General features: G+C 48.3%; 2 protein-coding genes across 5 annotated transcripts in view; one reads left to right on the top strand and one right to left on the bottom strand.

The window, feature by feature from the left end:
- Positions 1 to 1,313, top strand: part of GON4L (gon-4-like (C. elegans)) — a 292,893-nt gene extending 291,580 nt beyond the window's left edge. The window contains exon 32 of the mRNA XM_011928504.1: positions 287 to 1,313. Within this exon, the coding sequence (XP_011783894.1) occupies positions 287 to 436 (150 nt within the window). The 3' untranslated portion in view covers positions 437 to 1,313. The remainder of the gene's footprint in view (positions 1 to 286) is intronic.
- MSTO1 (misato 1, mitochondrial distribution and morphology regulator) lies at positions 206 to 5,263 on the bottom strand. Of its 4 annotated transcripts, none has more exons than XM_011928340.1 (14): positions 4,858 to 5,263; positions 4,629 to 4,764; positions 4,085 to 4,154; positions 3,904 to 3,979; positions 3,592 to 3,646; positions 3,368 to 3,506; positions 3,095 to 3,212; positions 2,875 to 3,009; positions 2,619 to 2,771; positions 2,207 to 2,338; positions 1,949 to 2,133; positions 1,601 to 1,705; positions 1,401 to 1,510; positions 206 to 1,108 (listed from the first exon to the last, which is right to left on the bottom strand). In XM_011928340.1, exons 1-14 carry the CDS (start codon positions 4,939 to 4,941, stop codon positions 894 to 896), a joined length of 1,713 nt encoding a protein of 570 aa, XP_011783730.1. In that variant the 5' UTR covers positions 4,942 to 5,263; the 3' UTR covers positions 206 to 893. The 4 variants fall into 4 exon arrangements, with proteins under 4 accessions (XP_011783730.1, XP_011783731.1, XP_011783732.1 ...); XM_011928341.1 differs by having other exon boundaries at positions 206 to 1,105; XM_011928342.1 differs by having other exon boundaries at positions 206 to 1,105; positions 1,434 to 1,510.
- Positions 5,264 to 15,480: the final 10,217 nt, after the last annotated feature.

Genomic DNA, 15,480 nt, shown 5'->3' with positions numbered 1-15,480 from the left:
GGCTGGTCTCAAACTCCTGACCTCAAGTGATCCGCCTGCCTCGGCCTCCCAAAGTGCTGGGATTACAGGTGTGAGCCACCGTGCTGGCCATTCTAATTCTGTTTTTAGGAGGCGTGTGACTTTGGACAAAACATTTAGCCTCTTGAGTTTCCTTAGCTATAATGACATAGCTCTCCCAACCTTGCTGTGTTGAATACATAAAAGATTTTGCAAATCAATATATAGTGCTTCATAAATGTTAACATGTTACTAAGGATCAGTGAATACAGCCCTGCTCCTTTCTTAGGTCTCCCACCGTTTTCGAGAACTCATGCAGCTCTTCCACACTGCCTGTGAAGCCAGCTCTGAGGATGAGGATGATGCTACCAGTACCAGCAACGCAGACCAGCTGTCTGACCGTGGGGACCTTCTGTCTGAAGAGGAGCTGGATGAATGAGACTCTGGGAATACTTGGGTATCATCTACGCAGGACCAAACCCAACAGGTGCCCTGGCATTAGGCAGGAGGGTAGTTGTACTCTGCTTGTACAGTCCTTGTGCCCAGTTTACAGACCGGGAGAGGAGCCCAGGACGAGGACAAAGGCTGGAGGATGGAGTAGGACCCAGGGGCTCTGCCATCCTAGGCACCATTCAAGGTCTTTTATGAAGACCTTACAGATCTCCTCTGTAAATAGCATCGAGTGAGAGTGGAGTTCAGCTCCTTTCTCTACTTTTTTTGGTCTGATGGCACATATTTATTGTTCTGTGGTCTAATCACAGTGTTTCTAAATATAAAAAGTGTGTATGTTGGTGTAGCTAGTCCTGCGACATTGAGCTCCTCTGCACGAAGACACTGGGCTCCTGCATCCAGCTGTTTTTATTGCAAACTAGCTCCTCTCTCCCACACTTGGAACTTTAGTCCACGAGGCTGTCACCACCCTGGTAGCACTGGGCCAGGCTTTGTAGCTCCTGCAGGAGCTCTGCTACGTCATCGTGCTCCAGTCCAGCATCCATGAAGCTGGCCCAGCGCCGCAAGTCGAGTTTGGTGAGGTCTCTGGCCAAGGCCTCCAGGGTCTGGTGCAGGGACGAAGAGGAACACAGTGCCCCAAACACTGGGATGCTCTCCACTGCTGTGGAGGGAGAGGAAAGAGAGACCTGTAGATGGATGATTATTCTGCCCTGGGACTCTGTCAAACTGATAAGGAAGTCCAACCTTAGTAGACTTGATTGTAAACTCAACAAATTTGGTGTACTGTCCCCTTAGTACACCAGTACTCCAGAGGAAGAATGCTTTTCTTGGGAGCCATAGGGTGAATAAAATAATGTTTAACTGTGGACTTTTGCAGCATTTTTAATCCAGGAACAGAGATAGTAAAAACTCTCCCATACTTGAAATCTCAGTTTTCTTTACCTCCTACATACCTGCTCCCTTGGGGGAACCATCCAGAACCATACCCTGTGGACTGCAGCTTGAGAAGAGGTGGGGGTAAGGAGGAGCCACCCTGCAGGGAGTCAGCAGCAGATGGGAAGAACTGTGGGGGCAGAGAACAGACACTAAGCGCGTAAGAAGTCACAGGAGGGTTGAGGTTGGCAGGAAGGGCAGGAGCAACCGTTACACTGACCTCATGACTCTAGGCTGCTGCTGTTGTAAATACTGAGCCAAGACTTCTTCCCCAGTGGTACATGCGTGAAGGGAGGAGGGTGGAGGTGTCCCTGGGGTGAGCTGGCTGCCAGAACAAAGCCAAAACCACCATTAGGCTGTGGCAGCATGAATAAGAAACTAAGAATTCTTATGTTCTCAGGCCATCAGCTGGATCAAAAAAAAAAAAGCTCCCTCCTTTTTTTTTTTTTTTGCTTCCTTTTTAAGGGGTGGGGAGGGAACAATATCATTAGAATGTCCCAGAGAAATTAGGGGGAAAAGGATACGAAACAAAATCTGACAAGGGTTCCTAAGGACCAACAGCTCTCACCTCGTGTGGCATGCTCTGTCTATACCCCTCAGCACCACTGACTGGGCAAAGCAACGTGTTCCAGAAGGCTCCCCACATGCAGACAGTGGGGTCCATGGGGTGGCTCCTCCAAACTGCATCAGGGAATCAGGAAGGGACTGGCCTGGAGCCAAGGGGAAAGGAATGGTTGCTCCTGCTGTCACCATCTAAAGAGAAGGAAGAAAACACATTAGAGGACATTTTCTCAGCACTGACCCAACCCCTCACAAAGCTTCATACCTTTTTCCCACAGAAGCTCAGCATGTCAGCCAGATGAACCATGGAAACTGGAGAGGAACACAGGCGATAAGGAACAGTGACTGTGTCCAGGGCTGTAGCCAGGATGGCGCTGCAGTGGAAGGGCAGAGTGGCCTGTAAGAAGACACCAAGAGGGGCACTTGGCCTCAGGCCTGGAAACGAATGTGTGGAGGCAGAATATTACCACCAGAAAGATCCAGGGGACAAAGCAGGGGTATGTCTGGCCTCTGGTTGGACCAGCATAGGGCACAGGACAGTGTGATCTGAGAGGCCACATCACAGCTGAGTTCAAGCTCGGGCCTCAGGAACAGAGCCAATAACAGACAGCGGCTGACTGGGAGTATGAGGAGGCCCCGTAGCCTGCTGCAGTCAGAACAAGAGCACCGAGACTTACATCATAATGCAGGTAAGGGAAGTTGACAGGTGGCTCAGGTCGCAGGCCCAGGCTCCCACCCAACGACAAGGGACAGACGAGAGAGCTGTGAGTAGTCAGGTGCATGAGACCAAAAGCTGTGTTTAATAGACGATAGACGTTTCTCTGGGCCTCCTGGTGAAGAAAAAGAGTAGTTTGCATTAAGCAACTCTCCCCCTGGGATTCTCGTTTCTCCCTCCCCACCGTGTGACTGCTTACTCCTCCAAGTTCCACTCACCCCACGATGGTAGGGACCAGGTAGCAGGCCCCACGTTATTATTCCCCGCCCTGAATATTCATCTTGTAGCAGCTCTGCCGCCTTCGCGCCTACCCCAGAGAAGCCATCGTGCAGGTCACACAGGATCTGGAAGCCCTGAGCGGAGGTGAGGGATGAAAAATAGTTAGGGAGTAGGATGAGAAGAGCTTCTACCCTGGAGTGCACGTTGCCACGCCGCTACCTGCAAGTAGTCACATTCCTCCACGTAGAAGTGCAGCCTGTCCTCCAGCTCTTCCTGGTACTTGGGTTCCTTTAGGACACTTTCCCCTTGGCCAAAAGCTTCCAGCCGACCTGCTTCCCTGCCACAAGTAAACACAATCCAAGACTTACATCTCTTCTCTCAGCTCCTCAACCTCGTGTCTAGGGGAGGGCAGGGAAGATGGGCCTCAAGAGCCTCATCCTGCATTGGTGGGGACCCACGTTTCTTGCCTCACAGCCTCTGGGGTCCCCATACCCATCATGGTTGTACTTCTGAATCATACAGATGCTCCGGGGATGGAGATGGACTCTGAGGAAGTCTGACCAGACCCTGATGCTGGCCTCTGTAGGGATAAGTGGTTTTGGAGTTGTAGCGGTGGTGAGTGGTGGGGAACCTGAAGACAAGCAGAGGAAATGTACCTTTCTCCACGTTTCTGCTCTACCCAGACCCACATCTATCAGTATCTGGAGGAGTCTCACCTTTGCCATTGGGAATGGATTTGACCCTCCAAACACCATCACTACTCAGCACTCCCTGGGAGGGGTGAAAAAAATCTACATTTAGTTCCAGGCAGTTTAGAGGCAAAGGTTGGTTCATCCTTCTTGAGTTGGCTGGCCACACCGCACAGCCTCCTTTCTGTTCACCGAGTCGTGGTCCTTAGGAAAAGATGTGCTTTTTCCCAAAATATCATTCTAGGACATTTAAAGTGATTAAAATCCCCTTTTACCTGCCCCTGTGGAGGCCCTCGGGTTGTAGCACTGGGTTAAAAAGTTCAGGGCAGAGGCCCTCACCTCTGCACTCAGAAAGTCCTGGAGATAAGGGTTCTTGGGACAGAGTTCCTCTTTGTGTGTGGTGAGCTTCCCCTGCCTGAAAGAGATTGGAGATTGATCAAAGAAACCGCACTCTGATGAGTTCTCCTGCGTTCTATGTACATGTATGTTCCCCACCCTTATCCACACATCAATTACACACCATGCTATTGCAGCATCCAACTGTTTGTCCCTGTAGAGTCCACCTTCCTCTTTTAGGGAGCTCAAACTACCTGTACAGAAATAACAGGGACAAAGTCAGGTCAAAGCCTGGGGCACCCTCCCCCTCTAGCCAGCCTTCCTCTGATCACCTGACAACCTGCTGTCACCATCTCTCCAGCACTTGGCTCTTCCAACCTTTCTGGGATATACACTAGTTGGGGGGAAAACCTTGGCCTAGGAGAATCTAGTTTCCATCTTTCCGTTTCCAGGTTAGTCATTAGCTGTGGGACCGGGGGCAAAAACCACATCTAGCAGTCCCACAGTAGTGCTCTGGTTCAAGTCCTCACTGTCTCCAGGGCCTAGCAGCCCATTCCCGAGATGGCTCTTGAGCAACTATCGTGGGCCCCTCGAGTGCTGGCATGTTGTGCTCAGCTCCTCATCTCCAGTCCTTGAGCTCAGTAAGGTGGGAGGGTCTTGAAGATAACGGCAGCGCAAGGACTCGGCTCGCGGAAGGGAAACACGGACTGACCCTGCCACCACCTCACCCTTCAGATCCATGAGGATGAGTCGCGGCGTGTAGGTATCCTGGCCGTGCAGCGTCCGGCCCGTACGATACAGGACGTCGGGGCACAGCTCTCCCGGCGACTCCTTAGCATCGGTTGCTCGGCCCAGCGCAGCATCCTGGGGAAGCAGAGAGGAGGAGGCAGGCCGGCTGAACGTCGGGACTGTAGATCCCGAAGGGCTCCTCGGGGGGCAGCTGCCGGCCGACCTCACCTGCTGGTTCCACCAGTGCGCGCCCACGAAACCGGCAAAGTGTCCCAACTGCAGTGTGAGCACTTCCCGGGCCCCGCCCGCCATACTGCGCGGCTCCCAGGGACCGCAGCGACCCAGCCCCGCCGCTCGCTGCTCCTAGCCGATTGGCTTGGCAGGCGCGTGGGCGGGTGTCATTCTCGGCGACCTATTGGTCCGCAAACACATCCTTTTCTATTGGAGAAACGATTCGCCGATTCCTGCCTCTTCCTAGACGTGGCCCAGTCCGGCTTCTCTGTGGTTGCCTGCGAGGGGCGGGGTCCACGGGCCACGCCGTTGCTCCTGCTCCACGTTGGAGCCGGCTGGGCGCTACCTTGGCCGCTGAAGCGGCCACCCGGTCGCGGGCCGCGGAAGGCTGTTCCTCTTACTTCCCCTGAGGTCTTATCCCTTCTCACAGATCTCCGCTGGCTGATAGCTTCCCGGGCAAAAATAAAACCTCGCCAGAAAAGCGGAAGCTCCCCTAAAGCCTCCTCCCATGCCCTCTCATGTCTTCAGAAGTCACGCGGATCACGACTAATACCCTGTGGACTGGCCTAGCTATCATATCTCTATCATTTACATGTATTTATCTATCTTTGGTATCTAATACCTTATGTAAATAGAGTCTGTATCTGTTGGTGTCTTTTGTTCATATGTTGGTGTCTTTTGTTCGTATCTGTCATGTTTATGTAATTTATATTTTTGCATATATCTATAATTCATTTTCATCGCTGCGGAATAGTCCATTGTATGAATACATCACCACGAAACTATTCTCAAGAAAGAATATATTCTGCTGATAATAGCTGTTGGGATTGTTTCCAATTTTGGGCTATTAGGTGCTATGATTAACATTCTTGTGTGTATTTAGAAAGAAGGCAAGGGCCGGGCGCAGTGGCTCACGCCTGTAATCCCAACAGTTTGGGAGGCCGAGGCGGGAGGATCAGCAGAGGTCAGGAGGTTGAAACCAGCCTGGCCAACATGATGAAACCCCGGTGTCTACTAAAAACACAAAAAATTTAGCCGGGCGTGGTGGCGGGCGCTTGTACTCCCAGCTACTCAGGAGGGTGAGTCAGGGAATCCTTTGAACCTGGGAGGCGGAAGTTGCAGTGAGCCGAGATAGCGCCACTGCAATCCACCCTGGGCGACAAGAGCAAACCTCCGTCTGAAAAAAAAAAAAAGGGCTAGGCGCCGTGGTTCACGCCTGTAATCCCAGCACTTTGGGAGGCCGAGGCGGTCGGATCACGATGTCAGGAGATGGAGACCATCCTGGCTAACACGGTGAAACCCCATCTCTACTAAAAATACAATTAGCCGGGCTTGGTGGCGGGCACCTGTAGTCCCAGCTACTCGGGAGGCTGAGGCAGGAGAATGGCATGAGCCTGGGAGGCGGAGCTTGCAGTGAGCCGAGATCTTGCCACTGCACTCCTCCCTGGGCAACAGAGCCAGACTACATCTCAAAAAAAAAAAAAAAAAAAAAGATAAGGCAAATATTGGTTGGGCGCGGAGGCTCACGCCTGTATTCCCACGTTTTGGTGAGGCTGAGGCAGGAGAATGGCATGAGCCTGGGAGGCGGAGCTTGCAGTGAGCCGAGATCTTGCCACTGCACTCCTCCCTGGGCAACAGAGCCAGACTACATCTCAAAAAAAAAAAAAAAAAAAAAAGATAAGGCAAATATTGGTTGGGCGCGGAGGCTCACGCCTGTATTCCCACGTTTTGGTGAGGCTGAGGCAGGAGGATCGCTTGAGTCCAGAAATTCGAGAATTTGAGGCTAGACTGGACAAAGTAATGAGACTCCCCCTACCCCCAGCCTCTCTATAAAAGAATTTTTCAAAAAATTACGTGGGCAGCCCACATCTGTAGTCCTAACCAGAGACTAGGGTGGGAGGATCGCTTCAGCCCAGGAATTAGAGGCTGTGGTGAACCCTGATTGGACCACTGCACTCCAGCCAGAGACAGAGGGAGACCCTGTCTCGAAATTTTAAAAAGTGACAAAATGTTAATTGAATCTAGGTGAAAGTTATAGGCGTTCTTTTGCAGTACTCTCTCAGCATTCTTGTAGGTTTGAAATTTTTTTTTAAAAAAGGTTAGATTTTCTTATCTATTCTGAGTTCTTTGTATTTTCTCATGTATTATATTTAGTTTTTATTTATTTATTTTGAGATGGTCTCACTCTCTTGCCCTGGCTGGAGTGCAGTGGTGCAATCTCCCGGCTTACTGCAGCTTCAACTTCTTGGGCTGAAGCAATCCTCCCACCTCAGCCTCCCAAGTAGCTGCAATTACAGGCATAGGCCACCGCATCCGGCTAATTTTTGTATTTTTTTGTACAGAGGGGGTTTCATCATCTTGTCCAGGCTGGTCTCCTGGGGTCAAGTGATCTGCCCACCTCGGCCTCCCAAAATGTTGGGATTACAGGTGTGAGCCAACGTGCCGGGGTACTATTTCGCTTTTCTAAATATGATGTGGGCTGAAAAGTTGTATAGTCTGACAGTTTAAGGAAGTTTTCTGTCCTGATTTGCTAAGAGTTTTGATCATGAATAGATTTGAATGTTTTTTACAGCTTTCTCCAAACCGAGATAATTACATTATTTTATCATTCTTTTGTTGTGCTAATGAATAAATTACATCGTTAGATTTTCATGTAATACTATCTTGCTTTCCTAAAATAGACCAAAACTTGGCCGGACACAGTGACTCGTGCTTGTAGTACTAGCACTTTGGGAGGCCGAGGCATGCGGATCACGAGGTCAGGAGTTCGAGACTAGCCTGGCCAACATAGTGAAACCCCATCTCTACTAAAATACAAAAATTATCTGGGTGTGGTGGCACGTGCCTGTAATACCAGCTACTTGGGAGGCTGAGGCAGGAGAATCACTTGAACCAGGGAGTCAGAGGTTGCAGTGAGCCGAGATCGTGCCACAGCACTCCAGCCTGGTGACAGAGCAAGACTCTGTCTCAAACAAACAAACAAAAAAACCTAAACTCATTTGTGTTGATTATCCTTTTAAAATATTGGATCTGGCTGGGCGTGGTGGCTCACGCCTGTAATCCCAGCACTTTGGGAGGCCAAGGCGGGCAGATCACAAGGTCAGAAGTTTGAGACCAGCCTGGCAAACATGGTGAAACCCCATCTCTACTAAGAACACAAAATTACCAGAACGAGGTGGCACATGCCTGTAATCCCAACTACTCTGGAGTCTGAGGCAGGAGAATCACTTGAACCCGAGAGGCAAAGGTTGCAGTGAGCCAAGATAGGGCCACTGCACTCCAGACTGTGCAACAGATCGAGACTCTGTCTCAAAAAATAAGTAAACATAAAATGTTGGATCTGGGCCGGCTGCAGTGGCTCATGCCTGTAATCCCAGCACTTTGGAAGGCTGAGGCAGGTGAATCACTTGAGCCCAGGAGGTCAAAACAAGCCTGGGTAACATAGTGAGATCGTGTTGCTAGAAAAAGAAAAAAAAAAAAGGCCAGGTGAAATGGCTCATGCCTGTAATCCCAGCTTTGGGAGGCTGAGGTAGGCAGATCACCTGAGGTCAGGAATTTGAGAACAGCCTGGGCAACATGGTGAAACCCCGTCTCTACTAAAAATACAGAAATTAGCAGGCAGTGGTGGCATGGCCTCCTCGGGAGGCTGGGGCAGAATTGCTTGAACCTGGGAGGCGGAGGTTGCAGTGAGCCGAGATCACGTCATTGCACTCCAGCCTGGGAGATAGAGCGAGACTATATCTGAAAAAAAAAAGAAGAAGAAAACATAGAAAAAAAAAGTTGGATCTTGGCCAGGCACAGTGGTTCACACCTGTAATCCCAGCATTTTGGGAGGCTGAGGCAGGCAGATCACTTAAGGCCAGGAGTTCGAGACCAGCCTGGCCAACATGGCGAGACCCTGTCTCTACTAAAAATAAAAAATAAAATAAAACAAAATTTTTTTAAAAAAAGGCTAAACATGGTGGCCAGAGCCTGTAGTCCCAGCTACTCGGGAGGCTGAGGCAGGAGAATTGCTTAAACCCAGGAGGCGGAGGTTGCACTGAGCTGAAATTATGCTACTGCAGTGCAGCCTGGGTGATAGAGCAAGACTCTGTCAAAAAAAAAGAAAAAAAAGTTGGATCTATTTACTGATATTTTGTTTGGGATTTTTGCATCCATATGTATGAATGGAATTGGCTAATTTTCCTTTTCTTTGATGTTCTTATCAGCATTTGATATTAGAGTAACAGTGGCCTCAAAAACAAGTTGGGAAGTATTTTCCTTTCTCTATTTTCCACAAGAATTTGTATGAGGTTGGCATCATTTCTTTAAATGTTTGCTAGAATTTACGCCAAGTTATATAGACCTAGAGTGGGTTTTTCTTTGTTTTTGAGACATTATCTCATTGTCAGCCAGGCTGGAGGGAGTGCAATGGCTGGATCACAGCTCACTGCAGCTTGAACCCGTGAACTCAAGCGATCCTCACACTTCAGCCTCCGGAGTAGCTGTGACTACAAGATTTTAAACTTTTTTTGTAGAGAGGAGGTCTCTCTATGTTGCTCAGGCTGGTCACGAACTCCAGGGCTCGAGCCATCCTCCCACATCGGCCTCTGAAAGTGCTGGGATGGTAGGAGTGAACCGTGCCCTGCTTGGAGTGTTTGTAGAAAATTTTTCACTTATGAATTATTCAAGTTCTGTATTAGTATAGGAGTATTTAAAGTTTATATTTTTTCTGTGTCAATATTGGTAAGCCATATTTTTCTGGAAATTTGTCCATTTCATCTACAAATTCAGAGCTATTTCTACCAAGTTATTTATTGTAAACTCATTTAACCTGTTTCACGTCTGCAGGATCTGTGGTGATGTGCTTTTTTATTTTCAATATTGTTTTTGTTTTGTTTTGAAATGGAGTCTTGCTCTATTGCCCAGACTGGAGTACAGTGGTGCAATCTCGGCTCACTGAAACCTCCATATCCCGGGTTCAAGTGACTCTCCTGCCTCAGCTTCCTGAGTAGCTGGGATTACAGGTGTCCGTCACCACGCCCGGCTAATTTTTGTATATTTAGTAGAGATGGGGTTTTGCCATATTGGCCCTGCTGGTTTTGAACTTCTGACCTCAGGTGATCCACCCGCCTCAGCCTCCCAAAGTGCTGGGATTACAGGCATGAGCCACTGCGCCCGGCCCAATATTATCTGTTTTAAAGGCGAAAAGTTATCTGTTTTCTGTCCATAGTAAATCAATTTTTATCAATTTTAATATTTTTAAATATTTAATTTTATCATGTTTTGAGATAGGATCTCGTTTTGTCACTCAAGCCGGAGTGCAGTGGCACAAAATGGCTCACTGCAACTTCAACTTCTTGGGCTCAAGCCATCCTCCCACCTCAGCCCTCCAGGTAGCTGGTACTACAGGCGTGCGCCATAACACCCAGCTAATTTTGCATTTTTTGTAGAGATGAGGTTTCACCATGTTGCCCAGGGTGGCCTTGAAGTCCTGGGCCCAAGGAATCCTCCTGCCTTGGCCTCCCAAAGTGCTGGGATTACACTCTGAGCCTGAGCCACCGTGCCCTGCCAGCCAGTATTTTCAACATACAAAATTTTTGTTTAAGTTTTGTGTTTAGTAATTATATAATCATTTAATTTGAATTAATTTCTCACTTATAGTCTGATTTTTTTTCCTGACCAATGGGCACATCAGAAAAATATGTTTTAATTTCCAGACATGTGAGGAGTTTCTACTTCTCTTTTTGTTTCTGGTTTCTAGTTTAAATTGCATTAGAATCAGAGTACACAGTTGTATGATTTAAATTCTTTGAAATATATTGAGTCGGTTTATGGTCCATTGTCAGTCAATTTTGAACAGGTTCTTTATGTGCTTCAAAAGAAAGTACATTCAGAAGTTTTGGGATTTGATAGGTGGAAGGTGAGGCCAGAAAGGCAGGTCTACTCCGTATAATTTCTATTGAAAAAGATCTGCGAATAAGTGGACCCATGCGGTCCAGAAATGTTGCTCAAGGGTCAAATACAATGACCTGATGTATTTTCTACTTTGTAGAACAAGTGCTTATTAAATTAATAATATGTTGGCTGGGCGCGGTGGCTCACGCCTGTAATCCCAGCACTTTGGGAGGCCGAGGTGGGCGGATCACGAGGTCAGGAGATCGAGACCATCCTGGCTAACATGGTGAAACCCCGTCTCCATAAAAAATACAAAAAATTATCCGAGTGTGGTGGCAGGTGCCTGTAGTCCCAGCTACTCGGGAGGCTGAGGTAGGAGAATGGTGTGAACCCGGGAAGCGGAGTTTGCAGTGAGCCGAAATTGCTTCACTGCACCCCAGCCTGGGAGACAGAACAAAACTCATTCTCAGGAAAAAAAAAAAAAAAAAAGTTAATAGTATGTTTATTAAAGCATTATTTCATAATCTTATGCCTTTCTAGAGGTTTGGTGATGTCCAAGTTCAGCTTTATGCAATTTAAGTTGCTCTCTTTTCTCTCTGTCTTCCTGGGTTAAAAAAGATGACTGTATTTAGACTGTCAAAAATAAAATATATTGTGTGAATGTAAAAGAACTTCTACCAAAAAAAAAGTTGTTTTGAGATTTAATTTTGTTTTTTCTTTTGGAGACAGAGTCTTGCTCTGTCACCCAGGCTGTAGTACAGTGGTGTGACCTCAGCTCACTGCAACCTCTGCCTCCCAGGTTCAAGCAATTCTCCTGCCTCAGCCTCCCAAGTAGCTGGGATTACAGGTGCCCGCCACCATGCCCAGCTAGTTTTTGTATTTTTAGTAGAGACGTGGTTTCACCATGTTGTCCAGGCTGGTCTCGAACTCCTGACCTCTGGTGATCCACCTGCCTCGGCCTCCCAAAGTACTGGGATTACAGACGTGAGCCACTGTGCCCAGTCTGGGATTTCATCTTTAAAAACACTTCCATTAGGACAAGTGTGTTAATCATGCTATTAAATCTTTATGTTCTTACCAATTCTTTTGTCTCTTCTACCAATTACTGAAGTATGTTAATTCTGTAACCATGATATTCTATTTCTTTTTGTAATTTCTGTTTTCTTTTGTTTTTTTGAGAGAGAGTCTCATTGATGCCCAGGATGGAGTGAAGTGGTGTGATCTCAGCTCACTGCAATGTGGGGAAAAGAAAGAGAGATCAGCCTGTTACTGTGTCTATATAGAAAGAAGTAGACATAAGAGACTCCATTTTGTTCTGTATTTGAGATGCTGTTAATCTGTGACCCTACCCGCAACCTTGTCCTTGCAAGAGACATGTGCTGTGGCGACTCAAGATTTAAAGGATTTTGGGCTGTGCAGAGTGTGCTTTGTTAAACAAGTGCCTGAAGGCAGTATGCTAGTTAAAAGTCATCACCATTCTGTTAATCTCAAGTACCCAGGGACACGTACACTGCCAAAGGTCGCAGGGACCTCTGCCTAGGAAAGCTAGGTATTGTCCAAGGTTTCTCCCCATGTGATAGTCGGAAATATGGCCTCCTGGGTCGCAGGGACCTCTGCCTAGGAAAGCTAGGTATTGTCCAAGGTTTCTCCCCATGTGATAGTCTGAAATATGGCCTCGTGGGATAGGAAAGACCTGATTGTCCCCCAGCCCGACACCCGTGAAGGGTCTGTGCTGAGGAGGACCATTACAAGAGGAAAGAAGGCCTCTTGGCGGTTGTTGGCAGTTGAGATAGAGAAAAGCATGTATCTCCTGCCTTGTATGTTCTGTTTACTGAGAAAGGAGAAAACCGCCTTAGGGCGAAAGGTGGGACATGCTAGTGCAATGCTGCTCTTTATGCACTAAAAAGGTTTATGAAGATGTTTGCATATGCATATCAAGGCACAGCACTTTTCCTTAAACTTATGTCACAGAGATCTTTATTCATACGTCTTACTGCTGACCTTCTCCCTAGGATGATCCTATTATCCTGCTACTTCCCTTTTTTCTAAGATGACAAAGATAATTATCAATAAATACTAAGGGAACTCAGAGACCGGTGCCAGCGTGCGTCCTCTGTATGCTGAGCCCCGGTCCCCTGGGCCCACTTTTTCTTTCTCTATACTTTGTCTCTGTGTCTCATTTCTTTTCTCAAGTCTCTCATTCCACCTAACAAGAATTGCCCACAGATGTGGAGGGGCAGGCCACCCCTTCACTGCAAGCTCCGCCTCTCGGGTTCAAGTGATTCTTCTGCTTCAGCCTCCCGTGTAGCTGGGATTACAGGTACGCACCACCATACCCTGCTAATTTTTGTTGTTTTAGCAGAGAGGGGGTTTTACCATGCTGGCCAGGCTGGTGTTGAACTCCTGGGCTCAAGTGATCTGCCCACCTCGGCCTCCCAGGGTGCTGAGATTATAGGCACGGGCCACCGTGCTTGGGCAGTTTTCCAGTTTTCCAAAAAACCTGCTAAAATTTTGATAGTGATTGCGTTGAATCTATAGGTCAATATGGGAATAATTGCCATCTTAACATTATTGAGTACTCCAATCAATGAACATGGATTGTCTTTCCATTTCGTTAGATCTTTTAAATTCTCATCAGGAATATGGTTTCCAGTGTACATGTTACAGTTACTTTGTTGAAGTTATTTATTCATTCATTTATTTATTTAGAGACAGGGAGGCCGGGAATAGTGGCTCACGCCTGTAATCCCAGGACTTTGGGAGGCGGAGGTGGGCGGAACACCTGAGGTCAGGAGTTTGAGACCAGCCTGGCCACCATGGTAAAACCACGTCTCTACTAAAAATACAAAAATTAGCTGGTGGTCATGCCCCATGCATATAATCCCAGCTACTCGGGAGGCTGAGGCATGGGAATCGCTTGAACCCGGGAGGTGGAGGTTGCAGTGAGCCAAGATCTTGCCACTGCACTACAGCCTGGGCCACAGAGTGAGACTCCGTCTCAAAAAAAAAAAAAGTCTCACTCTGTAGTTTTTTTGTTTGTTTTTGTTTTTGTTTGTTTTGAGACCGAGTCTAACTCTGTCACCCAAGCTGGAGTGCAGTGTCGTGATCTCGGCTCACTATAACCTCTACCTCCTGGGTTCAAGCAATTCTCCTGCTTCAGCCTCCCAAGTAGCTGGTACTACAGGCACTCGCCACCACACCTGGCTAATTTTTTTTTTTTTTTTTTTTTTGTATTTTTAGTAGAGATGGGGTTTCACTTATGTTGGCCAGGCTGGTCTGGAACTCCTGACCTTGTGATTCGCCTGCCTCGGCCTCCTAAAGTGCTGTGATACTGGCGTGAGCCACCGCGCCCAGCCTTTTTTGTTTTTGAGATAAAGCTTCACTCATGTTGCCAAGACTGGAGTAGAATGGTGCAATCTTGGCTCACTGCAGCCTCCGCTTCCTGGGTTCAAGTGATTCTCCTGCCTCAGCCTCCAGAGTAGCTGAGATTACAGGCGCCTGCCACCATGCCTGGCTAATTTTTTGTATTTTTAGTAGAGATGGGCTTTTGCCATGTTGGTCAGGCTGGTCTTGAACTCCTGACCTCAGGTGATCCGCCCGCCTTGGCCTCCCAAAGTGCTGGGATTATAGGCGTGAGTCACAGTGCCTGGCCACTCTGTAGTTTTGCCATGTTGCCTAGCCTGGGCAACCAAGCTACACTCTGTCTCTACTGAGCACTAAAAAATTAGCCAGGTGTGTCTGGGTGCAGTTGCTCACGCCTGTAAGCCCAGCACTTTGGGAGGCTGAGGCAGGTGGATCACCTGAGGGTCAGGAGTTGGAGACCAGCCTGGCCAACATGGTGAAACCCCGCCTCTACTAATAACACAAAAATTAGGGCTGCGTGTGGTGGCTCACGCCTGTAATCCCAGCACTTCGGGAGGCCGAAGCAGGTGGATCACGAGGTCAGGAGATCAAGACCATCCTGCCTAACACTGTGAAACCCCGTCTATTCTAAAAATACAAAAAAATTAGCCAGGCGTGGTGGCAGGTGCCTGTAATCCCAGCTACTGGGGAGGCTGAGGCAGGAGAACAGCGTAAACCCAGGAGGCGGAGCTTGCAGTGAGCTGAGATCGTGCCACTGTACTCCAGCCTGGGTGACAGAGCGAGACTCTGTCTCAATAACAAACAAACAAACAGAAAACTAGCCAGGCATGGTGGCGCATGCCTGTCATGCCAGCTACTCGCGAGGCTGAGGCAGGAGAATCACTTGAACCTAGGAGGTGGAGGTTGCAGTGAGCCTTGATTGTGCCATTGCACTCCAGCCTGGGTTATAAGAGAGAAACTCTGTCTCAAAAAAGAAAAGGTAGCCAGGTATGGTGGCGCACACCTGTGGTCCCAAGCTACTCTCGATGCTCAGGAGGAAGGATCAATAGAGTCCAGGAGTTGGGGCTGTCATGAGCTGTGATCATGCCACTGCACTTCAGCCTGGGAGACAGAACAAGACTGTCTCTTAAATATATATATACATGGCTGGGCATGGTGGCTCATGCCTATAATCCCAGCATTTTAGGAGGCTGACACGGGCGGATCACGAGGTCAGGATATCGAGACCATCCTGGCTAGCATGACGAAACCCCGTCTCTACTAAAAATACAAAAAATTAGCCGGGCGTGGTGGCAGGCATCTGTAGTCCCAACTGTTTGGGAGGCTGAGGCAGGAGAATGGCGTGAACCCAGGAGGCGGAGCTTGCAGTGAGCCGAGATC

The sequence above is a fragment of the Colobus angolensis genome, unplaced genomic scaffold (genome assembly GCF_000951035.1).
Source record: "Colobus angolensis palliatus isolate OR3802 unplaced genomic scaffold, Cang.pa_1.0 Scaffold77, whole genome shotgun sequence".
Taxonomy (NCBI): Eukaryota; Metazoa; Chordata; class Mammalia; order Primates; family Cercopithecidae; genus Colobus; species Colobus angolensis.
Note: the sequence above shows the minus strand (reverse complement) of the source record. Positions and strands in the feature narration are given on the sequence as shown.

Coding starts and splice junctions, on each gene's coding strand:
- MSTO1 (XM_011928340.1), bottom strand. CDS start 4,941: ATGGCGGGCGGGGCCCGGGAAGTGCTCACACTGCAGTTGGGACACTTT. Junction 3,647..3,903: donor AGGACTTTCTGAGTGCAGAG/GTGAGGGCCTCT, acceptor CACCCCTCCCAG/GGAGTGCTGAGTAGTGATGG. Junction 1,109..1,400: donor TGGTTCCCCCAAGGGAGCAG/GTATGTAGGAGG, acceptor CTCCCTCCACAG/CAGTGGAGAGCATCCCAGTG.